This window comes from Macrobrachium rosenbergii, chromosome 5 (genome assembly GCF_040412425.1).
Source record: "Macrobrachium rosenbergii isolate ZJJX-2024 chromosome 5, ASM4041242v1, whole genome shotgun sequence".
NCBI classification, from domain to species: Eukaryota; Metazoa; Arthropoda; class Malacostraca; order Decapoda; family Palaemonidae; genus Macrobrachium; species Macrobrachium rosenbergii.
The window spans coordinates 52,638,896-52,660,065 of record NC_089745.1 but is presented as its reverse complement, the minus strand read 5'-3'; the positions used below and the strand labels follow the sequence as shown (position 1 = coordinate 52,660,065).

The 21,170-nt window shown below is 38.9% G+C and overlaps 1 protein-coding gene across 6 annotated transcripts; it reads right to left on the bottom strand.

Annotated features, from left to right (window-relative positions):
* Positions 1-713: 713 nt before the first annotated feature.
* Positions 714-20,659, bottom strand: DppIII (dipeptidyl peptidase 3). 6 transcript variants are annotated; one of them, XM_067104333.1, is made up of 3 exons: positions 16,264-16,947; positions 4,451-4,677; positions 714-3,273 (listed from the first exon to the last, which is right to left on the bottom strand). In XM_067104333.1, the coding sequence occupies exons 2-3, from the start codon at positions 4,669-4,671 to the stop codon at positions 1,110-1,112; spliced, it is 2,385 nt and encodes a 794-aa protein (XP_066960434.1). In that variant the 5' UTR covers positions 4,672-4,677; positions 16,264-16,947; the 3' UTR covers positions 714-1,109. The 6 variants fall into 6 exon arrangements, with proteins under 6 accessions (XP_066960434.1, XP_066960435.1, XP_066960436.1 ...); XM_067104334.1 differs by lacking the exon at positions 16,264-16,947 and adding an exon at positions 16,186-16,251; XM_067104335.1 differs by lacking the exons at positions 4,451-4,677; positions 16,264-16,947 and adding an exon at positions 20,631-20,659.
* Positions 20,660-21,170: the final 511 nt, after the last annotated feature.

Below are 21,170 nucleotides of genomic sequence, written 5' to 3'. Positions count from 1 at the left end.
AGTTTGAAATAAATGACTGCAGTACAGAAGTAACCAAGACCAAAGGTAGTACTCTTTGAACATACTGTACCACATTTTTGTACACAGAAATACCCAAATCCTTCTTTATCAGAGGTACTCTGTGCCCATAGTGTGCTTTGTAGATCACTCTGTAAGAAGCACTATGGGTCATCTGCAGTATTCTTTCTTATATTTCTCATCAGTTTCCATTGCCACTTGTCATTTGGCTATCCAACTTGGAAACTTTTCCTTCTCTAAGTTCAACCCATTTAAGAACAAATCCTACGGGCCCACTCTAGAAGTCTTAGATTTTGAGACAATTCTAGGTGAAATATCACATGGTAATACTACTTCAAACTGAATAAATGACAATGCTACTGTGGTACTGTTTAATATTGGCAAAGCACATCAATGAATATCTGTCAGGTCAGAATATCAGTCCTCTTCATTACTACTGGTATACTAAACATAAAAGTTTATGGCAGAATTGCTTACTCTCATCTTTTTTTTATCTGCTATAATGACTACCACTCTACCTCATACTTCTTTTGTAAAGGGATTTACCCTTAAGATCATGGACACTGAAATAAATGGTCACCATCTGAACATCAACAAAATTTTGTTACTGGAAATGATGATTTTCTAAACTGGCTGAAAACTTTGAGCAAAATACATGATGACAAGCAATAAGAGGGAAAATAACAAGAGTGTAATTTTATTAAATAATGTATACTGAAATACTATAAAGAAATCAATTTTTAAAAAAATCCATTACAAATTCCAACAAATACAATATTTCTTAAATCAACTGATTACTGATTAAAGTGTCTAAAACTGTACCCTATTAATTGCAACACTTCACACTTTGCCAACTCAGTTTTACACTTCATTAACATTAGTACTAAAATGTAATAAGTAACAAAAACAACTGCAGCAAAATTGAGCAATGAAAATGAAAACATTCAAAAGTAGGTTGTATAAAATTACGGTATTACACGATATCAAATCTGTGTGATATAAAGTCTGACATGACAAAATATACTGTACTTGGTATTATATAATATTTTGTACACATAAGAAAATGTTTACTTTACCTCTTCTTCAAGGAGTTATTTTGTCCAACTGTCTATGTGAGACATAAGTGCAGTCTCTATACTGTCAAAATCTTGGGGATTAAACCTGTCAACCCAGGATTTAGCTACACAATCATAGCTTTCTGGATAGGAAACTAGCTCAACCTCATCTCCCACAACTCGTGTATTAGGCATTGCCAAGACCATACGAGGTCGGCGTTTTCTTACAACAATCTCATGCCATTTTGCAAATGGGTAAGGTCCATCTGATGGTACTTCAGAATATTTTTCAAACATGGCTCGGCCAGCATCAGAGTCTCCCATTGAACGGTAAATTTGTAACTTGCGCAGAAATTCACCCATGGCTTTATGCCCAACATTTTCAATTTTCTCTCTATTAAGAGTGAGAATTAGGTCTGGAAGCCCATCATCACCAGTAGTTTCAACTACTTTAACCAAGTCTTCACCAGCTTCTAAGGCAACACGCAAAATAACATAACGTGCTTGTGAGTGAGCCTGACCCCACTTTCCCTGACTGGGTTGGTACATCTCTAATCCTCTAAGGCCAGCATACATCATATCCAACCACATTACATACTTTAAATCATCTCTATCCCCAGCAGGTACTCCAAATACATCTAGAATATCATTCACAAGTCCAAGATATAATGCAACAGTTTCTGCTCTGCACTCTTCATAAGCACTTGCCAAATTAGTAAACCGTGAATTGTAATTTTCTCCTTTTTCATAGAATGATGCTTCATGGCCTGTGAATGGGTTCTTTACCTTAGCTGGGTCAAAGTTCAGGGTACCATCATCTTTTCTTCTCAAAAATTTGCCACAACCATGTCCTAACAACTCATGTAACCCAACCTGAATTTCAAGTCCTAATGCTCCATGCTTCTCTCGCAAAGCATGGTCAGACTCTGACAAAAATGGGCCACCCTTGATTCCAGTTCGTGCTGCCATTACATTAGTTAAACTTACGTTCTTGAATCCTTGTTCTTCTTTCACATCTTTATAGTTGGGAATGTTAATACCAATAGGCAAACCTGATGAAGCAAATGTCAAAATATCTAGGGACGAGAAGTCTGGACGCATAAATACATCCTCTTCAAATTCCCTACCCCAAGGCAACAGAGGCAAAAACTCCTTCTCAGCTCTGCTTACAAGTGTATCAAACTTTCTGGACTGTTCCCGATTGACAACAGCAACAAATGATTCAAATTCAGCTCGCTGATTGGTTGGATCGCGATACACTTCTATGAAACCCATGTAAGTTTCAACAGCAGGAGACTTGTTCTTGACCCAGAAGGTGGAACCATTTTTGTGAGCTTGTATACACCCTTGTGTGAAGCATTCAATATACTTATCAAGCATGTGTACTTCACATTCATTTGCACAATACTCCTTAGCTAGTTTAAGCTCATCTGTCATCATCTTCAAAAAATAGGAATAATCGCCACGACTGACTCTAAATTTGTGACCCTGGAATTCATCATTTTCAACCGTTATGCCATTTTTTTCCCCTTTTTCAATTGATGCTAAGCGAATGTCATATACAACTTGGCCATTTTCTTCATATTTTAGCAACCTGTTGTTCCATGCTTCAATATTCCTTGCAGCCATGTATTCCTTGGCAAGGTCTGCATCTTCTTGTGTACAATTGGGAGTAAAATACATAGTAACGCCACAAGTAGGCATACCAAGGAACCTTTTATTTTCCTCTAAGTTGTAAAGAGGTCCTAAACCACGGTTTAAGTAATTCTGAATGACATCTGGAGCTTCCAAATAGGCCTTGGATGCTTTGATTAGGGACTCTAACTTTTCTCGGCTTACACTGGGGACAAATTTACGGTCTCCAAAACCCAGGTAGTTACCGAGGTTATAAACAAGACCTGAATAATAGATAATTAAGAGTTTGAATTCATCTTCAGTAAAGCCTATTTTGTTAACTGCTATATCTTTAAGGGTATCAATAGGCTGTGATCTCAACACACGTGTCAGAAGATTAAAAATTGTAGGAGATTCTGGTGAGGTTTGGCACAGGACAATAAGGCCACCCCACCATGAAGCCCGTGAGAGGTGATGTGCATATCGACGTTCCCGGGACGTGAGTCCTGCAAAAGCTTCTTCACACTTCAAATATATGATTGGGGTGTCAAGAGGTAGTTCATGTTGAGTGGCCATACTGCAATATCTGTTGGGAGAAAAATGAAGTTAGCAAATACAGTATTTATGGTCAGATTCTACAATTCACAGCTGTAAAAACATACAGAGGTATTTCATGTTAATTTAACTATTTCCAATACAATACTGTAGTAATGCCATCAGATGCACACTCATAGCTATGGACAAGAGAATTAGAGGATCTTAACACAAGGCCTCTCAGCTTATAGATTCATTAAAATTAAATTTAGGTTATGTGAAGACAGCCAAGCATTAACATCACTCCCTCTAGTGTCATTCCAAAAACATAATACATCTTAAAACCATCTTGCAACTCTCAGGCATCAGTAACCCACTGTTACTCACACCAGGCTACTGAGATATGTGTTACAAGTTTAAAGAATATTATCCTTGGTACCTAAGGCATTTGTTCATATCCTTTTAAAGATTTTATTTTTTGAAGGCAAAAAGTTTAACACTTTTCAACATTAAACAAAACCTGCTAACTACAAAATTCAATATCTTTAAGCAGAACAGTACTGTATTGTAAAATATTAAGAATTTAATAAACCTTTATCATACTTCCCAAATTCTGTACTGTTTAGTGCTTAAACTATATTTTAGTCTTTATGGGTAAAACCTGTAAAGTATAATTCAAGCTGAAGAATGATACCCCTGGAAGAACATAATACTACTGTAATCATTTTTATAAATAACTAATTGCTTATATCCTATGAGAAAAAGACTGCCTATGTACATGTAAAGGTTAATTTGGCTTAGTATATAAGATGACAGGAATAACCAAAAAATTTGTAAAAAGATTTTTATACAAAAAGGAATTGTCATTTTTCTTTACAATCCAGAATAAAATAAGAGAAAATGTAACCATTCTTAACTTCTTAAGGTGTGTGTGAAATGATACACTACTCAAATACTACAGAATTTTAAAACAATAATTCTTTGTTGTATTGGTAACCATGAAATCAAGCCTTACCCATCTATACGTAGTTTCAAGCTATGAAATTCAGTCACAACTATTGTTTAGCAACCACAAAAGATTTCTGAAATCTATACATTTCATGCAAATTTCCATGCATCACTTGGGAAGATATTTCCTTAAAACTAAAAAACCAAATTCCTAAAACACTAAACCTGAACAATTTGGTCTTGAAACAGCTAAGTTAAAACAAACCTAATCTAACACTGACCTGCAACTATATCCACGAAGAATCGAATTTGAAGCTAATGAAGAGCCAAGCTTATAGACTTGGGCATTCAATGGCTTAGGGCAAAAGAGCGAAAGGTTTCGATTACTAATAGAAAGAGGTATCCTACTTTTTGATAGAAAAGCTTTCTTTTTAAGCACACTTCTTGAAATAACCCAACATCTGTTCACTGATTTGGCCACTGCTCCACCAATATGTTCCATTTATTCCTGCAGGAATGGAAACTGATAAGTCCTCTTTAAAGGGTTATTTTCTATGAATATTAGCAAAAGATGTCTTCATGACTGGGTTTTGTTAGACAGTGGGAAATGCACATCCCATTTACAAAATATACAGTATACAGATACATCAATTTTCCTGAATTCTACACAGTACTAATTATATAGTACTGAATTTCTTACATTTCTCATTTTACTTATGCATTATCATCATCATAATCCTTTATATGTTTTGATCCAAGGTGTAAGTACTGCACACATTACAGTAGTGTACAGGTATGTATTGTAGTAGCCATATTTTTGGATTCTAAAAGTAGACAGACCGACATTGTTAATATAAAAAAATTGTACTTGTTAAGAACCGATTAATATTGTACACCAAATCATGGATTATCTATGGATTTCATGACAGATGCAAATAAGCTAATACAATCTCTAACACTATAAGATTTAGTTTTGTAATGCAACAGACGATATAAATGCTGTTCTAAATATCACCATCACTACTGAATTCTTAAAGTACTGCACCATCAAAAATAAAATCAAAAGATAAAACCCAGTATTTACCAAGCAGGAAGCATAACTTTTGGGTTCAGTCATTTGGAAATATAAAGACAAATACAGTACCTAAACAACATAATGCAGTTGATACCTAAAATATAGAAAGTGGTGCAAAGTACCACTGCATAGAAGTACGACATTTTTATAATAAAATAAAGTTTTATATGTACTTACCAAGTAATCACAAACCTATAGTTTCCACTTGAACAGCAGCTTAGATTCACAGCTTAATTAAAAATTTTGCTGGTAGCGCTTCAATATAGTTCTTGTAGGTGATCAGCCCGTCCCACTAACGGAATATTGGAATGACCTAGCGGACATTCATTTGTTTTATACCCTATGTCCATCAGAGGGAGGGGGGTGGGCTCCAAATCTGTCATTACTTGGTAAGTATATATAAAACTTTATTCTGTTATAAAAATGTCATTTTTATTTAAGTAACTTACCATTTTTATTTAAGTAACTTACCAAGTAATTACATAGCTGAATCCCACATTGACAGGTGGGGGATACATGGACATAGTATTCTAGTCCAAAACATTAAGTCATGTAATGAATTTGAAATAGTAAAGTTGCTAGCACCTAATACAATGCTTGTCGTTCCTTATCAATTAAGAGAGCCTGCAGTGTAAAACTGCAACTGACTGTTGCTCAACTTAACCTGTAGTGGCGTGGTAGTAAAGCCAAGGGTCGCCTCAACTTAAGTGGGAGCTTTGTAGCGAAGGAGTACTCCGATGGCTACCACAGTATCAGCGGAAGTTATACAGCTAAGGAGTTATTTGATAGCTAGCAAAACTTTAAAAGGTGCCCTTGCCCTGGGCACAGTACCAACATAAAAACCACCAGAAACACTGTCACCTACACTGAAATAACACCACAACCCATCCACTGAGAGTGGTGGGTGCTCTATACCTAGCTATAAGGTGAAGAGATAGGAGAAAATCCTATGCTTCCTCCTGCCATACCATGCCAGTCATTATCCTGTGGTGCTGCAGGATTTTAAACGCTATTTAGCTAGCCCCATTTTGGAGTTGGAGGCAGGCAAGCGGTGGAAGCTCATGGAGTGGTATAAATATCACTGGTGCCAAACTGTAGCTGGTGCACTACAGTCTGACACCAGCAAGCTGGGCACCAGCCGAGCTGCTGGGAGTTCGCGGACACCATAAGCTCTATAGTTGCAGGCAAGCTGAGCACCAGGGGAGCCCCAAGCTCCGGGCACTGGGAGCTCTATAGACGAGGCCAGAATTGTAGTGGGTGCCAGGAGAGCTAGCAGCTCGAAGTTCTGGAGGCTTTAAAGCTGGCGACAGACTGTAGCTGGTGCCAGGAGAACTGGAAGCCAGTGGAGCTGGTAGTTCAAGTTTCACTTCTTAAGACAGTGAGATGCGAAGGACGATTATACTTCCAGTAGGTCGATGCAGAATGGTAGTAAGAGGCATACGTGCCTGTGAGACGTGAAGGACAATTATACTTCCAGTAAGCTGATGCAGAATGGAAGTAAGGGGCATATGTGCCTGAAAGCTAAAGAAGTAGAGGCTGCTCTGATGTCCTTAACTTTCACTAAATGAAGGCAAAGTTGCTCTCCTGAATCTAGTGTTTCGGAAATAAAATCTCTTTAGGATGCAGGACACTGCGATCTTAGTCCGAGGGCGAGGGGGTTCTTGACTAAACATCAAAGGATAAGAAGGGGCTCTTGAATATAAAGTCCTGCTCAGGTAAATACCTATAAACTCCAATTGGACAGAGAGCTCACTTTTTTATCTGAGTTAGTGAGCAATCCTGGGTGCTTGGAGCAAGTGCTGGTGCCAGGCTGTTGCTGGTGTCAGGCAAGCTGAACACCAGGCGAGTTAGGAATTCGAGAGCTGGATGGAGCTCCTGGAAGCCAAGGATGCCCGTTAAGCTGTATGGGAGAAAGAATAAAACCAGGTCTTGGATGGCTACTCATTCTTGGCTAAATTCAAAGGAAAGATGAGGAAAACGCATCTCAGCTGGGCGTGAAAAGGGACTGACAGGACATTGAGAAGATGTTGAACGATCCAGGTCTCTGTGCTTAACCAAAAAATGAGCATAGCTCGGTACCTCTTAAAGGAAAGCGAGAGATCCTAGATCTCAGAAACAAAGAGGTAATCTGCAGCAGGGTCAGAGCTTAAAAGAAGAGACAAAGAGTCCAAGACACCTGCTTTGGAAGGCGCCCACTAAGTCTGGGAGACAGAAGAAGAGGGTGACTTATGAATCTTGTAATAGCCTCTGCAGCATGTCTTGAAGACTCTTTGGAAGACAATCCTCCGGACAGTCCAGCGCCTGTCTGGGGAAGAGTGGACCATCCTTGGTAGTATCTCTGAAGCTGGGTTGTCTGAGAGAGACAGTTTGGGGGAAAGATCTTGAGTCCACCAACAACCATAGCAGGTTCACATTACATGTGCCAGAGCGGGCTAAGAGTGTAACTGAAAACTGAGCCTAAGACTGTCTAGCACTTCCTTGATCATGTTGAAGGTTCCTTGAAGAGACAAACATGTCCAAGGTTGGCTTCTTCATACAATAATTAGATCCTGACAACTCAGGGGATCAAAAGGCCATGATGGGAAGGACAAGCTTCTGAAGGCCCAGTACATCCTTCAAAACTTAGTTCCCTGAGTAAATCAAGTGACTAAAAGACTTGATTGATCTGTCAACAGAGGAAGAACTTTGCTGTTTGGTTGAGAGGGAACACTGGATCCAGCTTCCCTGCTTAAGTTGTATTAGGACTAAGGTCCTATCCAAATAGACTACCATAGTCTAGATGTGAGCCAGGGTCGAGTACTAGTGCTGTAAGAGAAATGCCTTAGCTCTCCAAAGCATAAGGGAAGGTTCCATTCTTCTTGGGGACCGAGTTCTGGACAACTTAATGTTCCTCATGTGGGCCCCTTTGACCTAGATCTGAGGTACTGAGAAGAAGACCAGAACTAGGCTCAGCAGAAGAAACTCCCTTGCACAAGACATGTTTGGACAGCCACCACTGAAGGTTCCACTAAAGAAACCTGGGCTAAGAAACAGCACGGTGGTGTACGACTGTGTTTCCCTGTCCCGGTAAAGGATACTGTAAAGAGCATTCAAGCTCCTTTTCTTCGAAAGTAATGAAGAAGTCGGTCAACATGTAAAGACTGAAGTTATGCCCAGACAAAAGGGGAAATCAAATGCAGGAAGAGCTAGGAATCAGGAGAGGTCGAAGCACAGACTCCTGATTGGGGAGCCCTGTGCCAAAAGATGGAACTAAAAAATAAAAAAAAAAAACTCTCTGGAGTTCGGACATGGATCTGGAAGAATGTTCCCCGCATATCCAAGCTCCTACCCAATTGTCCTGGAGAAAGGGTGAAAGAACTATCTGGGTCTCTCCCTCTTGACCTTCATCTACTGTCTAAGAGAGAGAGAAATGAAAAATTGTGGTCATGCAGCTCATCGTCAGGAGCCAAATAGAGGCAACAGTATCGAGCGCATCAAGGCACCGAACCGCTGGCACTGGGTTTTGATACTTGACACTTGGACACTAGACTTTCGGTGGACAGTGTAACAGGCCCAACAAATTACTAAGTTGGTGCTGAATGGCCTCCAATGAAGCATAGGAATGGACGAAACCGATGTAGAAAAGCGAAGAGGTAGCGTCTTTCATCCCAAGTGTGGTGTAAAGTGGCTGACAACTGGTGCCAAACTGACAGCTGGCTCCATATGGACAGGAGGATGAGTGGACATAAGACATAGGTGGACGCGCAAACAAAAGAATTCGGGCACTGGGCATCAAATATTGGGTGATAGGACACTGGGTGCTCGGAAACTAGTTGCTCGACCACTGGGTGCTCGGAAACTAGTTGCTCAACCACTGTGCACGCGGACACCGGACACTCGGAGGCCACTGTGCACTCGGACACCGGACACTTGGAGGCCACTCTGCACTCGGACACTGAACCTCAGAGGCCACTGAACACTTGGACACTAGGATACAGAAGGATGCTCAGACACCAGGTGCTCGGAATTTGGGCGCTCTCGGACTCTATCTAGATTTGGAGAGCGATGACTTTAACTACTGGTACACCAAAACTGGGAGATACATCTTTTCAACAGCCGAGACACATCCAAAAAGCGCCACTGGCACCACTAGTCTACACTGGGATCCATAACTATCCACACTGGGATCCCAAAAGAGTCAATGGAGCCTCTTGTCCACAATGGGATCCTTATCCTCTTCACACTGGGATCAGTAAACCAAAAATACGCCATCAGCACCACCATGGTCAAGGCAAGCACATCTTTATGGATGCCTTTTCAATGGCTGTCCATCAAGGCCTACTAACAACAGGCTTGACTGAGGGGTAACTATCCGGGGGAAAAACCCTTTCAGACTCCCATGGACTGACAGTATGACTCCTCCCAGGTTTGGGGGAGTCTGACAGGGATTAGGAGATCCGATAGGGCTAAATAGCCACCTCCTCCACTACACATCCATCAAGACACCTTTCCAGTGGCTGTCTGCCAATGCCTGGGACAGCAACAGGCTTGGCTGAGGGGGAGACTACCCTTGTGGAACCCTGAGACCTCCCTTGGACTTCCAGTTTGCCTCCTCACAGGAATTGTGGGGAGTTTGACAGGGACCTTCTGTCTAAGAGCATTGGGGAATGAGTAGCCACCTCCCCCACTGCACTACACTTCACTATAACCAGGTTAACATCTGTTAAGCAAGACACATGACTGGCAAAAGTATGGAAAGGAAGCAAGGGAGCCAGGTGCAGGAGCAAGTGGCAAGAGGCTAGTAGAAGGAGAGAATTGGCACCATGGTGCCAGCACTGGCGCCGAGCGCATGAGAGAGGGCGCTGAGGGCGAAGCTGGCACTCGAGCTCGGTTCCAGCAAACTAGTAGCTTCGTAGCATGAGCTGGTTCTCAGCTGTCAAGAACGTCTACTCGTAGCAGCCAACAAAACCCCCAATTCTCCCTTCCTACTTTCTGCCTAAACACCTTCAGCTCTGCAAAGGAGGGTGTGAAGATTATGTAAAAAATTTATCTACCAGAGGCTTACAGGAAGCATAGGTCTGGTAAATAAATCATAACTGCAAAAGTTACAGGCAAACACAGTAATGATAATGGAATGTCATAACATCTGAAAATTGCTTTAAGGTAAAACCATTATCGGCATCTTGCCAATAGCCTATGGTCGGAAAAAAATTCATAAACTGTAAAAGTTAATGCCTAATGGAAAGGCGTAACATACACCAATTACTTTATAATGGAATGCTGCAACATCTGAGAATTACTTTTAAGGCAAAACTATTATTGACGGCTCTAATGAAAAGGTGTAACATATAACAATTTACTTTTCTGGATCGGGGTCCCGTGTCACCCGGTGAAATAGTCCATTCAGCACTTATTTCTAGGTAATTCCGGGGCACTGTCATTGGGTCTGCTATTAGGCAGGAAGTATTTTCTTAATACAAGCCTATTCAGGTGCTATTCTAAGCTCATGATCTTAGACGGTGACCACTTACATTATTTTCATTACATGAACTTAGAGGACCTTACTTATGTTCAGGGTAGAATTCTCCTAGTTTTCAACGTTTCTATTTAAGTCTTTAATAGCATAAGAATGATGTTTATTTCTCTGTTACTATTTCACCGGGTGACACGGGACCCGATCCAAAAAAAAAAAGGATTTTGACAAAGGAAAAATCTATTTCTGGAGAGGGGCCCGTGTCACCCAGTGACCCACCCCTGTTTTTCATTCTCTCCCTCCTTGATAAACTTCATTCTAGTGAATGCGGCTAGTGTTGCCTTGTATACAGTCCGCGAGTAGTGCATGGGCTTGTATCGGCACCTCTCTCGTTGGGACTTTTGACATTGGGAATCTCTATAGGATAAGGTTCCGTGTTTTTGTAGTTCACCCTTTTCCATACACGACTCCATCTAGTGGAGCTCGCTCTGGGGGTAGTAACTCCAGCATTTCATTTAGCTTTCTCTGGTATCTAGCAACGGAATTACCTAGAAATAAGTGCTGAATGGACTATTTCACCGGGTGACACGGGCCCCTCTCCAGAAATAGATTTTTCCTTTGTCAAAATCCTTTTTATAATGGAATGTCGTAACATCCGACAATTACTTTTAAGGCAAAACTATTATCGGCACCGCCAGAAGCCTAACCAGTGAACAAACCATGAATGCAAATGGCGTTGTTTACCAGTGGCTCGTTGAGGATTCTGAATCAACGTAAAAAAAATAAGAAAAACTCATCCCAAAAGATTTCAGCTTGAAGGCTACGATATACGCATTCTGATGGTTGCTTTAAAGAATCCTCCATCGGAATCTGGTAAAATAACCAGAAAATAATGAATAAAGCTGCCACCATACAAGGTGTTGCCACCACGAACGGCAGGAGACAAATGAAGATTATCTGCTAGGTTGTTCCAATATTCCATTAGTGGGACGGGCTGATCCCGAACACAAACTATACTGAAGCGCTACCAGGGAAATTTTGAATCTAAGCTGCAATTCGAGTGGAAACTATAACTGTGTACTTACAGTACTTGGTAAGTACTGTAATTAGCTGTGTAATTACAGTACTTGTTAAGAACTGTAAAAACCATATTTTGAGATCAATAATGATGGTCTAGCAAATAAAAAGAATGTAAGATATTTACCTAACTTTAACAACAAAATTAATGCACAAATTATTTGTTAGGTCAAATATGATACCTAATATTTTCTCAAGCAATCCACAGAAACAAAGTTACACAAGTTACACTGTTAATAAAGGAAACAACTCTGAGCACAGCAAATTTATTTCCCAATAATTACATTTAAACACTAACGTCTACTTACTCCACAGGCACAAATGGTATTGGTGACTTCACAGGAACCTAAACAAGCCAGGATTTTAGCTATGAGCAACACAAGCTATACCTCTTTCCAATGAACTGAGCTAACTTAAATGACAAGTGTTATCAGCTTCTGGTACTCCAGATATGCAAGGGCATACCTCACATTAACAAACAATGATACAAGCAAAGAAGAAAGTGTCCCGAATTAATCATGACAAGTCTCAATAAACTAAGATTTCTCTGTACGATATACATACTTTGTTTGCTCTACATTCAAATAGTTAATCTGGGAGAAAAAATGTATGGGGGGAGCCTTCCAGAAACAGTGTCAGTATTAGAGGATATAGAATAGGTCACAAAATCCTAGGAGAGTTTCAGTTAATCATTTACAATAGCACAGTAGTATGGTAAAGATAACTTTCAGAAGTTGGGAGAAGTACGCAAGTATTAACTTGTAATTTTTTGCATTGTTGTGGAAATACTACTCAGCCAATTTTAAAAATACAAAATCACAATAAAATAGTACAATTTTTTTTACGCTAATTTTCTCATTTTTATTTTGAGAGTATTCAACAGCAGAGCCTATTGCCTCCAATTTTCCTAAGTTCAGCTGAATAAACCAGGCACTTCTAGCTGTATTTCAAGATAAAAATAATTTATCCACATGCACTTCATCTAAGAAATGAGTAGTCTCATACGATCACAAAAACATAAGCATTATTTTTTAAAGTGTAAAGAGCAATGGGATAAAGCAACCAAATGCTTCCATGCCAATCAGAAGAAACCAAGAAAATGGAAGCAATAAACCTGCTTCTTGAAGGTAAACAGGACATGAGAGGCACAATAAGCATAAGAAAAACTTAATCATGAAATCAGTAGACTGTCATTTTCCACATAATAAATGTGAGAAGTGGTATCAAGAGGGTTTCTATGGAGGCCTTCAAGCAGAAAGATCTTTGAGCTTAATGAAATAGTGACTGAAAGAGTCCTTAAAGAAGTAAAAAAGGAAAAAAAAGTCACCAAAGAGCAAAGAGGAAGAGAACAGAGAGCAAAGACACTTATCTAAGAGAACTACGTCAGATTGAATTCTATAATGAAGGGACATGAAAGCTCAAGTACAAAAAGGGATGATGAATTTGAAACTTATGAAATCTACACAACACATCTTATTTTTCAGATGCAGCTAAGTAATGCGATCTCTCAAGTTAAAGTTTGTAACAATCTGAGCACCCAAAGGATGGTGGGTATTGAAAGGCTCATTTGCATTTTCATAAAAAATAACTGAAGAACTGGACGGGAGAGGAGACAGAAAAATAAGAGGAAACTGTGTCAACAAGCACTGAATTTGATGAGGTTGTGGGATCCCTAAGCTAATGAAAGTTTACAGACGAAAGGGGACTATGTTTGACTTCCTTAGTCTCCAAGCTTCAGTCTGGGGTGAGTAAGTGAATATAGAACTATATACAGTCCTGCATTTTGCAAAACCGATGATCCTGCTGCTCTAGGTAGTAAGATTCACTGCACCTCTCACCTACCCCCTTTCAGTAAAAAGCTCCACAATAAAAAAGACACACCCACCACCTGAGGGAGGGTGAGACCTCAGCTTATGCACAGAATTCTGTAAAAATATATATTTTTTTAAATTAGCATGATCATACCAGAGAAAAAACTTCCTTGTGAGAACTCTTTGAGTTTGTCATACTGCAAAACCTATCGATAGTTGCAGAACTGCTCAAGCCTGGATCATGAGGTACGTCCAATTATGTAGGGTAGCACATGCTAGTGGCCAAATACTCATCTGGGAAATTGTACATTAAGGTAGCAGTCAGTATACTATGAAGTAGGGGGATGAATAACCATTTACCAGAGGCCACCACTGGGTTCAGTTCAATCACAGGAATGTATGAGGAGGAGGAGGTTGTGAGGACTGGCATCTCCAGCTCTCAGAGCCTCTGACTTCGTCAAACAAATAGCTTCTTTAATCAGAAGAGTACAATTGCAAACCTTACAGAAGCAAGGGTTTCTTGAAGCTTCCAGGCTCTTAGTCCACCATTACCATTACTTTTTAAAAAAAGATACAGGAAACTTTCTTTAAAACTTGCCTGAAAATAAGCATGCAAACATGTTCAAACTAACAAGATAAGGTAATTTCAAAGACTACCTAAATCATAGCATGAATATTAAGGGCCTAACACACAGCAATGTCAGAGTACTGTACAGTACTAACATCTCTACTGCCATATGAATGATTTATAGTTCTAATCAAGACCATGCAACTACATGAATATAGTGAATATCCTCAGCAGAAAGACAGGCTAAATCATGCAGACAAATCAGGCACAAATGAGTGTGTAGCTGTTACTATAACAAATGATTAGGCTACTAAATCAGGAGACCAATTCAAGCATAGGATTACCAACTTTTAACCAATTGTTCAATAAAGCGTTGCGAAGATTAAAGGTATGTTTCCTTTAGTAATGCTAATATAATTTACGGCCAAATCCCCTTGATGACGCCCTAAATACTGGCACAGTGATGAACTGAAGGGGTGAAAAATAGTTTGTGTAGGGTCTGACAGAACAGGAGACAAGGATGATCACCAACCTTACCTGACCCATTGAGCTTAATCAGAGGGTGACATACAGTACAAGGATACATCCTAGCCTAAGATAACAGGCCCTACTAGGCTAGGGACTTTTAGATCCCCAACCTACCTACAGTATGCTACATTGCTTATCTCAATTTTGTAAGAATGTCTTGTGCAACCCATCTATAATAAGCTACATTGCTTATCTCAATTTTGTATGAATGTTTTGTGTGCTTTGAAATTTCAAATAATTTATTGTCGTTCTTTGGTCGTTAATAATACAGCTGCAGTTTCAGAAACCATATTTATGGGAAACACAGGTACAGAATAGAATAGAATATAGAATTTAGGCCAAATGCCAAGCACTGGGACCTATGAGGTCTTTCAACGCTGAAACAGGAATTGACAGTAACAAGGTTTGAAAGATGTAACAAGAGGAAAACCTTGCAGTTGCACTATGAAAGTTGTAATGAGCGTGCAAGGTCATAAGGAAGAAAGAGACTATAAATGGAGGTACAGTAGAAGGAATGAAAGAGGTTGCAGCTAGTGGCCAAAGGGATGCTGCAAAGACCCTTAAGTAATGCCTACAGTACACCACGTGAAATGTACTGACAATACTAGTCCCCTACAGGAGAAATGCAAGTATAGGCCACATTTTCCTAGAAAAAATCTTTAAAACAATTGTTTAGTTGTGCAATGGAAGTTGGGTAATAAATTTAAGATATTGATGTAATCAACAGCTAATTTAGTAAATTTTGTAAATTTTTCATTTCATCAGCACAAGCACACACGTGTGGTTGTGGCATCATGCTGCAACTTTCTTGTTTTCCTATGCAGTTATTCTTGGGTCATATGTGCGACCAGCTGCTCAGGTTTCTTCACCCACAGAGCTAAAAAACCACAAAGTTTAGCCAACTCATAAATTGATCAAATGTGGTTTTATCTAACAGTATTTGATATGGTTCTGATGAATATGACATTCCTTTCCATTATAAAATTTAAGTTAGGCTTCATGCACCAGCCTACAACCTTCCATTTCTAACAGTGGGGGAAGCTCGGCGAGAAGCCACATTATTAGGGTCAAGTTAGTAAAACTATCCCATTAGCTTACGCATTCATCATAATTTAATGCTCAAGATTAAATTCGCCAACTCACATTTCATAAGGATAAAAGGCAAAAATGGCCAGCTGGGCTTCATTAATTTGGTGTTGACGAGACACTAGTACAATTTAATTACCCTATTTAACCTAATAAACTAGATTACAGTTAAAAACGCATAATTTTCCTACAATACGGCCTCAGCACCAAAACAAATGAACCTATGGTAACACTTTGGGAACAGGCTAACCGTGAGGTCAAAAATTGATAACCAAGCTGCAGTCTATGTACATTTGGGGGCCACTTCAGAATGACACACAGTTGTACATGTACAAATAACACACTATGCAACTGCTAAAAGCTACTTTACCCAAAGCATTATTTTCAACCTCAACATACGACAGCCAATGTAGACCTACAAATGCCGACGAAAGTGCAACCTAACTTTGACGAACACAACAGATTAATGTAACAATCTGCAAAATTCTGCGACGTACCCTTGGCAGGTTCAAGTGCTTCTTCGAGGTTCCTCTTTCAACAATCAGCGACGAAGTCAAAAGTGTCAGAAAGAATCATCGACTTCAACCAACACCCCTTACCAAACCGGCAGTGACAGATGGCAACAAAGCAAAATATTTGTAACAGAGTTCAAATTACTATAGTACAACCCAAGCAAAACTTATGACAATTAAATTTCTTTTCAATTAGAATTTTTTACATGTAAATTAACTCTAATGTCATTATTTGTATTGATCCAATAAATACAGACCACAAAGTTCTGTTTTTATGTTCAAATTCAACATTATATTTCGCACACTTTGTCAGCATTAGTAATGCTCTGCAAGTAAACATTTTCGAATGTTATTTTTGCAATACATTAAAACGAGGTCTATAATGGTAAATTGCCTTCATCTTTAATTCTAGACATTCCAATAATATAATCTCTTGCTTATATATTCTGTCATTTCTTTACTGATTTGTTAAGACGGAGAATGACTGGCTTTCTCAATGCTCTCGCTGCTGAGTCTCGCATTTTTAGCCGAACAAAACTGATGTTTCGTTTTCTTTGAGAAACTGGTTGTGTTTGACATGAAAAATCTATTATAGAGCATAAGAGAGACCATGGTAATGCACTATGGGGAACGTTGATTCGTTCCACTTGTGGGCACGAGTGAACGACTGAGTAGGAGGTGAATGACTATGATGAAAAGCATTAGAACCCTTTCTAGATTGCGTGATGTCCTGATAATGTAACGGACATGAAATGGTTGTCCTAATTTTTTATTTTATTGTATATAAATCTAACTACGACGTAAAGGGATGGCTAGGCGTGATGCCAGGATTTCTGAGCATGAAAACTTACAGCAAGATCTTGTGGGTGACTCAGCAGAGTTGCCCGTGACATTGACAAAAAATTATTATCTTGCGAAGAAAATTTAATCACAGGAGGTTGTCTTGATACTGTCTTCTCATGATTGGTATGATTTATTGAAGTTGCTCTGAAGAGAATGACTGTTTTCTAATAAGTCACTTGTGCAGATAAAATTATGGAAAATAACTTGATGTTACTGAAGTCTTCGCAGACTATTAAGTAAAATAACTGAAAAGAAAAGTGAGGTTGCTGATGCACTTATAAATTCTAATTATTATTGCTTAGAAATCTAGTTCTAGAGCCAAAGTTTTTAATTTTGGTGATGGAAACAGTAATGGTGATGCTACGATCATGGTATAAAACAAGACGAAAAGGGCATGGCACCAAAAGATTGGAAAACTAAAATAAATGATTCTCTGTAAAAATGTTTATAGTTGGGAGGACAATGTGGGCAATGCATTGCTAGACAGAACCCGTCATCTACAATTATTCCCTGATATCAAGAAGAGGAGTAGTCGCTTCTTTAGGAAACCTGTAGTAGGTGGGATTATTTGGAAATGCAATTCTCAAACTCGAAGGGCCATCCAGGATGAAGGTGATGACATACATAACAAGTTATCACGTGCTGACCTAGTTCCACTTTCAGAGTTATTGATATCTTGAGAAGAAATGCAGGTTAAAAAATAATAAGAGTATCTGGCAACAAATAAGTAGATAGATTTTTTTGACTGAGAAAAGATACAGAACATGAGGGAAATAAGAAGAATATCGCAATTAGTGATGAGAGATATAAATGTTAACGTCCTGAATTGCAACTCTGTAAATATTCCGTCAGCTGCTAATAAAACACTGTAAACTGTAAATTAGAGAGGTGATAAATGCGAAGTCTTTTGATGATACTAGATGAAACATGCTTAATGACCCTCATACTGTTTTTTCATACTCCGAGAGAGGGTAGGTTGAGGAGAGGGGTTGGACTTTTTGTTCTTTGCAGTTATTCTCATCTAAAAAAATTCATGAGAACTCACGTAGCTAGTTTTGAATATATTGAGGTAAACTTCAAGTACGTAGATCAGAAAATCTTTCTCTCTCTCTCTCTCTCTCTCTCTCTCTCTCTCTCTCTCTCTCTCTCTCTCTCTCTCTCTCTCTCTCTCTCTCTCTCTATCGTTTGTAGGCTGCCACTTCTGGAAATGATTGACTTGGATGTTTTAAAATTTTTATCTGTGGGGATTTGAATCTGGATGGATGTTCCAAAAAATCACAATACAGTCGTCTTTGGTGAGTTACTGGAATCACATCGATTATTTGATAATGTTGATGGTGCAACAAGATTGACTGGGCATGTATAATATCGCATGGTTTTTTTTTAAGTGACATAGTATATAATAGTGATATCAAATATTAGTGTGAAGGAGGGTTGCATCAAATATCCGGTGCGTAAGCTCATAACACCTAGAATATCGGTAACGTAAAACAATGTGATAAATAAAAGCAATAGAAACAGACCAAATTTCTCTCCACATGTTGTCATTAATGACGTGACCAGGAAAACAGATGAAGTCAAAGATATTCTCTTGGTCATAGAAACTTGAATTTATTAAGTAAGGACTATGTTAATTGTCTTATGAATGTTTGCAATCGGGCGAGTGAGAGTAAATATGATAAAAGGTGCCAGTTAATGGAAACGTGTATAACAGTTAAGGACGGATCACCTTGGTTCAGTGGAGAGGCTTTGAAACTAAAACGAAAAATTTAAAGAACACAAATAAAGGAGATTAAGGACTGAAATTGTATTTGAAGAATACAGAACATGAAAGAGCCGCTATAGATACTTAAACTGTATGGCCTTCGTTATGGTTTAAAAGGAAACGTTAAGGGAAAAAGGTTCTCAGGTATCAACGGCGTCAATGGCCAGTTGTCATAACGTCAGAGAATGTTAAATCAAGCAATCAATCAATCTTAACTATCGAAAATTGCTGATAGTGTTCTTGGATTTTTTCATTGGGGCTGATGAAAATAATAAATGCCACTTTTGTTGAAATGCTAAATCAGAGTAGTACCGAACCTGATACCAGAGTTAGACTATAGGGATTTAATAGTGTAAGCAATAATTATGCTATTAAGATTATTAAAAAAAAAAGAGAAAACGAACAATGCAACTGATCCAATGCCAATATCTGACTTTGTTGGCGTGGTAAATTTTTCATGCCTAAATATTTCTGTTCACAGCACAAGTTCCCCGAGTCTAAGGAAGTGCCTCTTATTAAACCAATTTTGCAAAGTACACTTGATTATCAAAATTTAAGTTCATGCAGACCTGTTTAGAATCCACCATTCAAGTCCAGATTACTAGATTATATGATACTGAATAATTACTTATTCGCCTGGAAAGGGTATATGCCTTACGGAACAGTAAGACGTTTACGTTCTTCAGGAACTGTTGTGTGCTCTGTTGCGAAATGATCAACTAGTCTACTCGAAAAGAAAGATAAGGGCAAATGTATCCTGGTCTTAGTTGATCTTAGAGCAGCTTTTGATACACTTGTGCATGAACTACTTCAATATGATTTGCGATTCATTGGCAATGCTGAGAAAGCCTCCAAGTACCTGGAAGACTACTTGCATGATAGAGAGTACTGCGTACAAATTAGAACTCGTATTCATCATATGAAACATTCAGAAAAGGGAGTACCCGCAAGGAAGTCTGTCAGGTCCAATCTGTAGTACATTTGTCTGAATTGTCAAATGTACTACAGGGACATAAAGTGAAGTTCTAGCTATTTGTCTGTCAGTGTTCAGATCAATAATGTAAAGCTTACTGGACATCACATTAGAAATATTGCCATAGCTAAAAGAATACCTTGATGAGTGTTCTGCTTATAAAATTGTGAAGCAGTAAAATATACAGAATAGAGAGGCAAAATTGATAACAGTGTTGCACCTCAGGATAATTGCCTGTGCGTTGTTTGAGTTGCACCGGCTGCCTATCGAAGCATGAATAAAGTTTAAAATATGCTATGGCTCATCAAGCTACCAAGGCTGGATTTCCAAAATATTTGAAAGATTTTCGGAGCTTAACACAGCCACCGAATGGAGTCCAGACGACTAGCTACAAATAGTTTCAGGCTATGTGAGCCAGAGATGCACTTCAATTAATGTGATTTAGGGTCTTCAATTTGCAGACCCAAGATGGCGCACTTGATATTAGTAGGGACCGAAAATATGAAGTCTCTCAAGAAAATAATGAGATACTTTCGGTGCTATCTTACTTTGATACCAAAGCTCGATATTGGAGTCTTAATGCTGTGCTCTTAGGTCCCCTTAACATGCTTGATACGAAAATGATACTGGGATCTCTCACAAATTTACTGTTACCGACATATTTACGGTCTTGTTTATGCTTTGGTACTCATTCCCAAGTGGTCGGTACGTGACACGGCGCTCATGGAAACGGTTGTGAGATAACAGTAAAAATTTACCAAACTTTCTTACTTTTTGAGTGTCATGATAGTATGGACTTGACAGTTGATATGGAGTGCTTTATACGATTCTTCAAATGTCGCCAGCATCGAATAGAGTGTAAGTCATGTAAGCAATGCGGGTAGCTCAGAACTCCTTCGTGGGTGAACCAGATAAAGAGGCAATCTTTCGTTCTCGTCCCCTGATATTCGCGTGTTTTCTTTATATAATGTATATATATTTTTTGCTGCGATTTTTTTTATCATTAATATTAAAGTGACACAAAATTTAACATATCAGCAGCAAATGCATGTGCAAGACGACCGCTACTCAGTAAACAATGAAATACAGATGAGTATGCAAATGAGTAGCGGATATGAGCTGGCGTACGCGAAACAGTTTCGTGAGTCAGCTAGTACAGCTACCGACAGAGACCTGATTAAGCAATGACACAACAGATAAAAGTAAAAAAAAAAGTATATAATAAAATTCAATGCGTACCTGTTCTCCCTAGGGTATATGAAACAATTGAACTAATGCAGTCATGGAATGTATTGACATAAAGATTTTTTT

Excerpts from the sequence above, each read along its gene's own strand:
- DppIII (XM_067104333.1), bottom strand. The coding sequence starts at position 4,671 with ATGGAACATATTGGTGGAGCAGTGGCCAAATCAGTGAACAGATGTTGG. Across the intron at positions 3,274-4,450 it reads CTTCGTGGATATAGTTGCAG|ATATTGCAGTATGGCCACTC; the intron begins GTCAGTGTTAGA and ends TTCTCCCAACAG.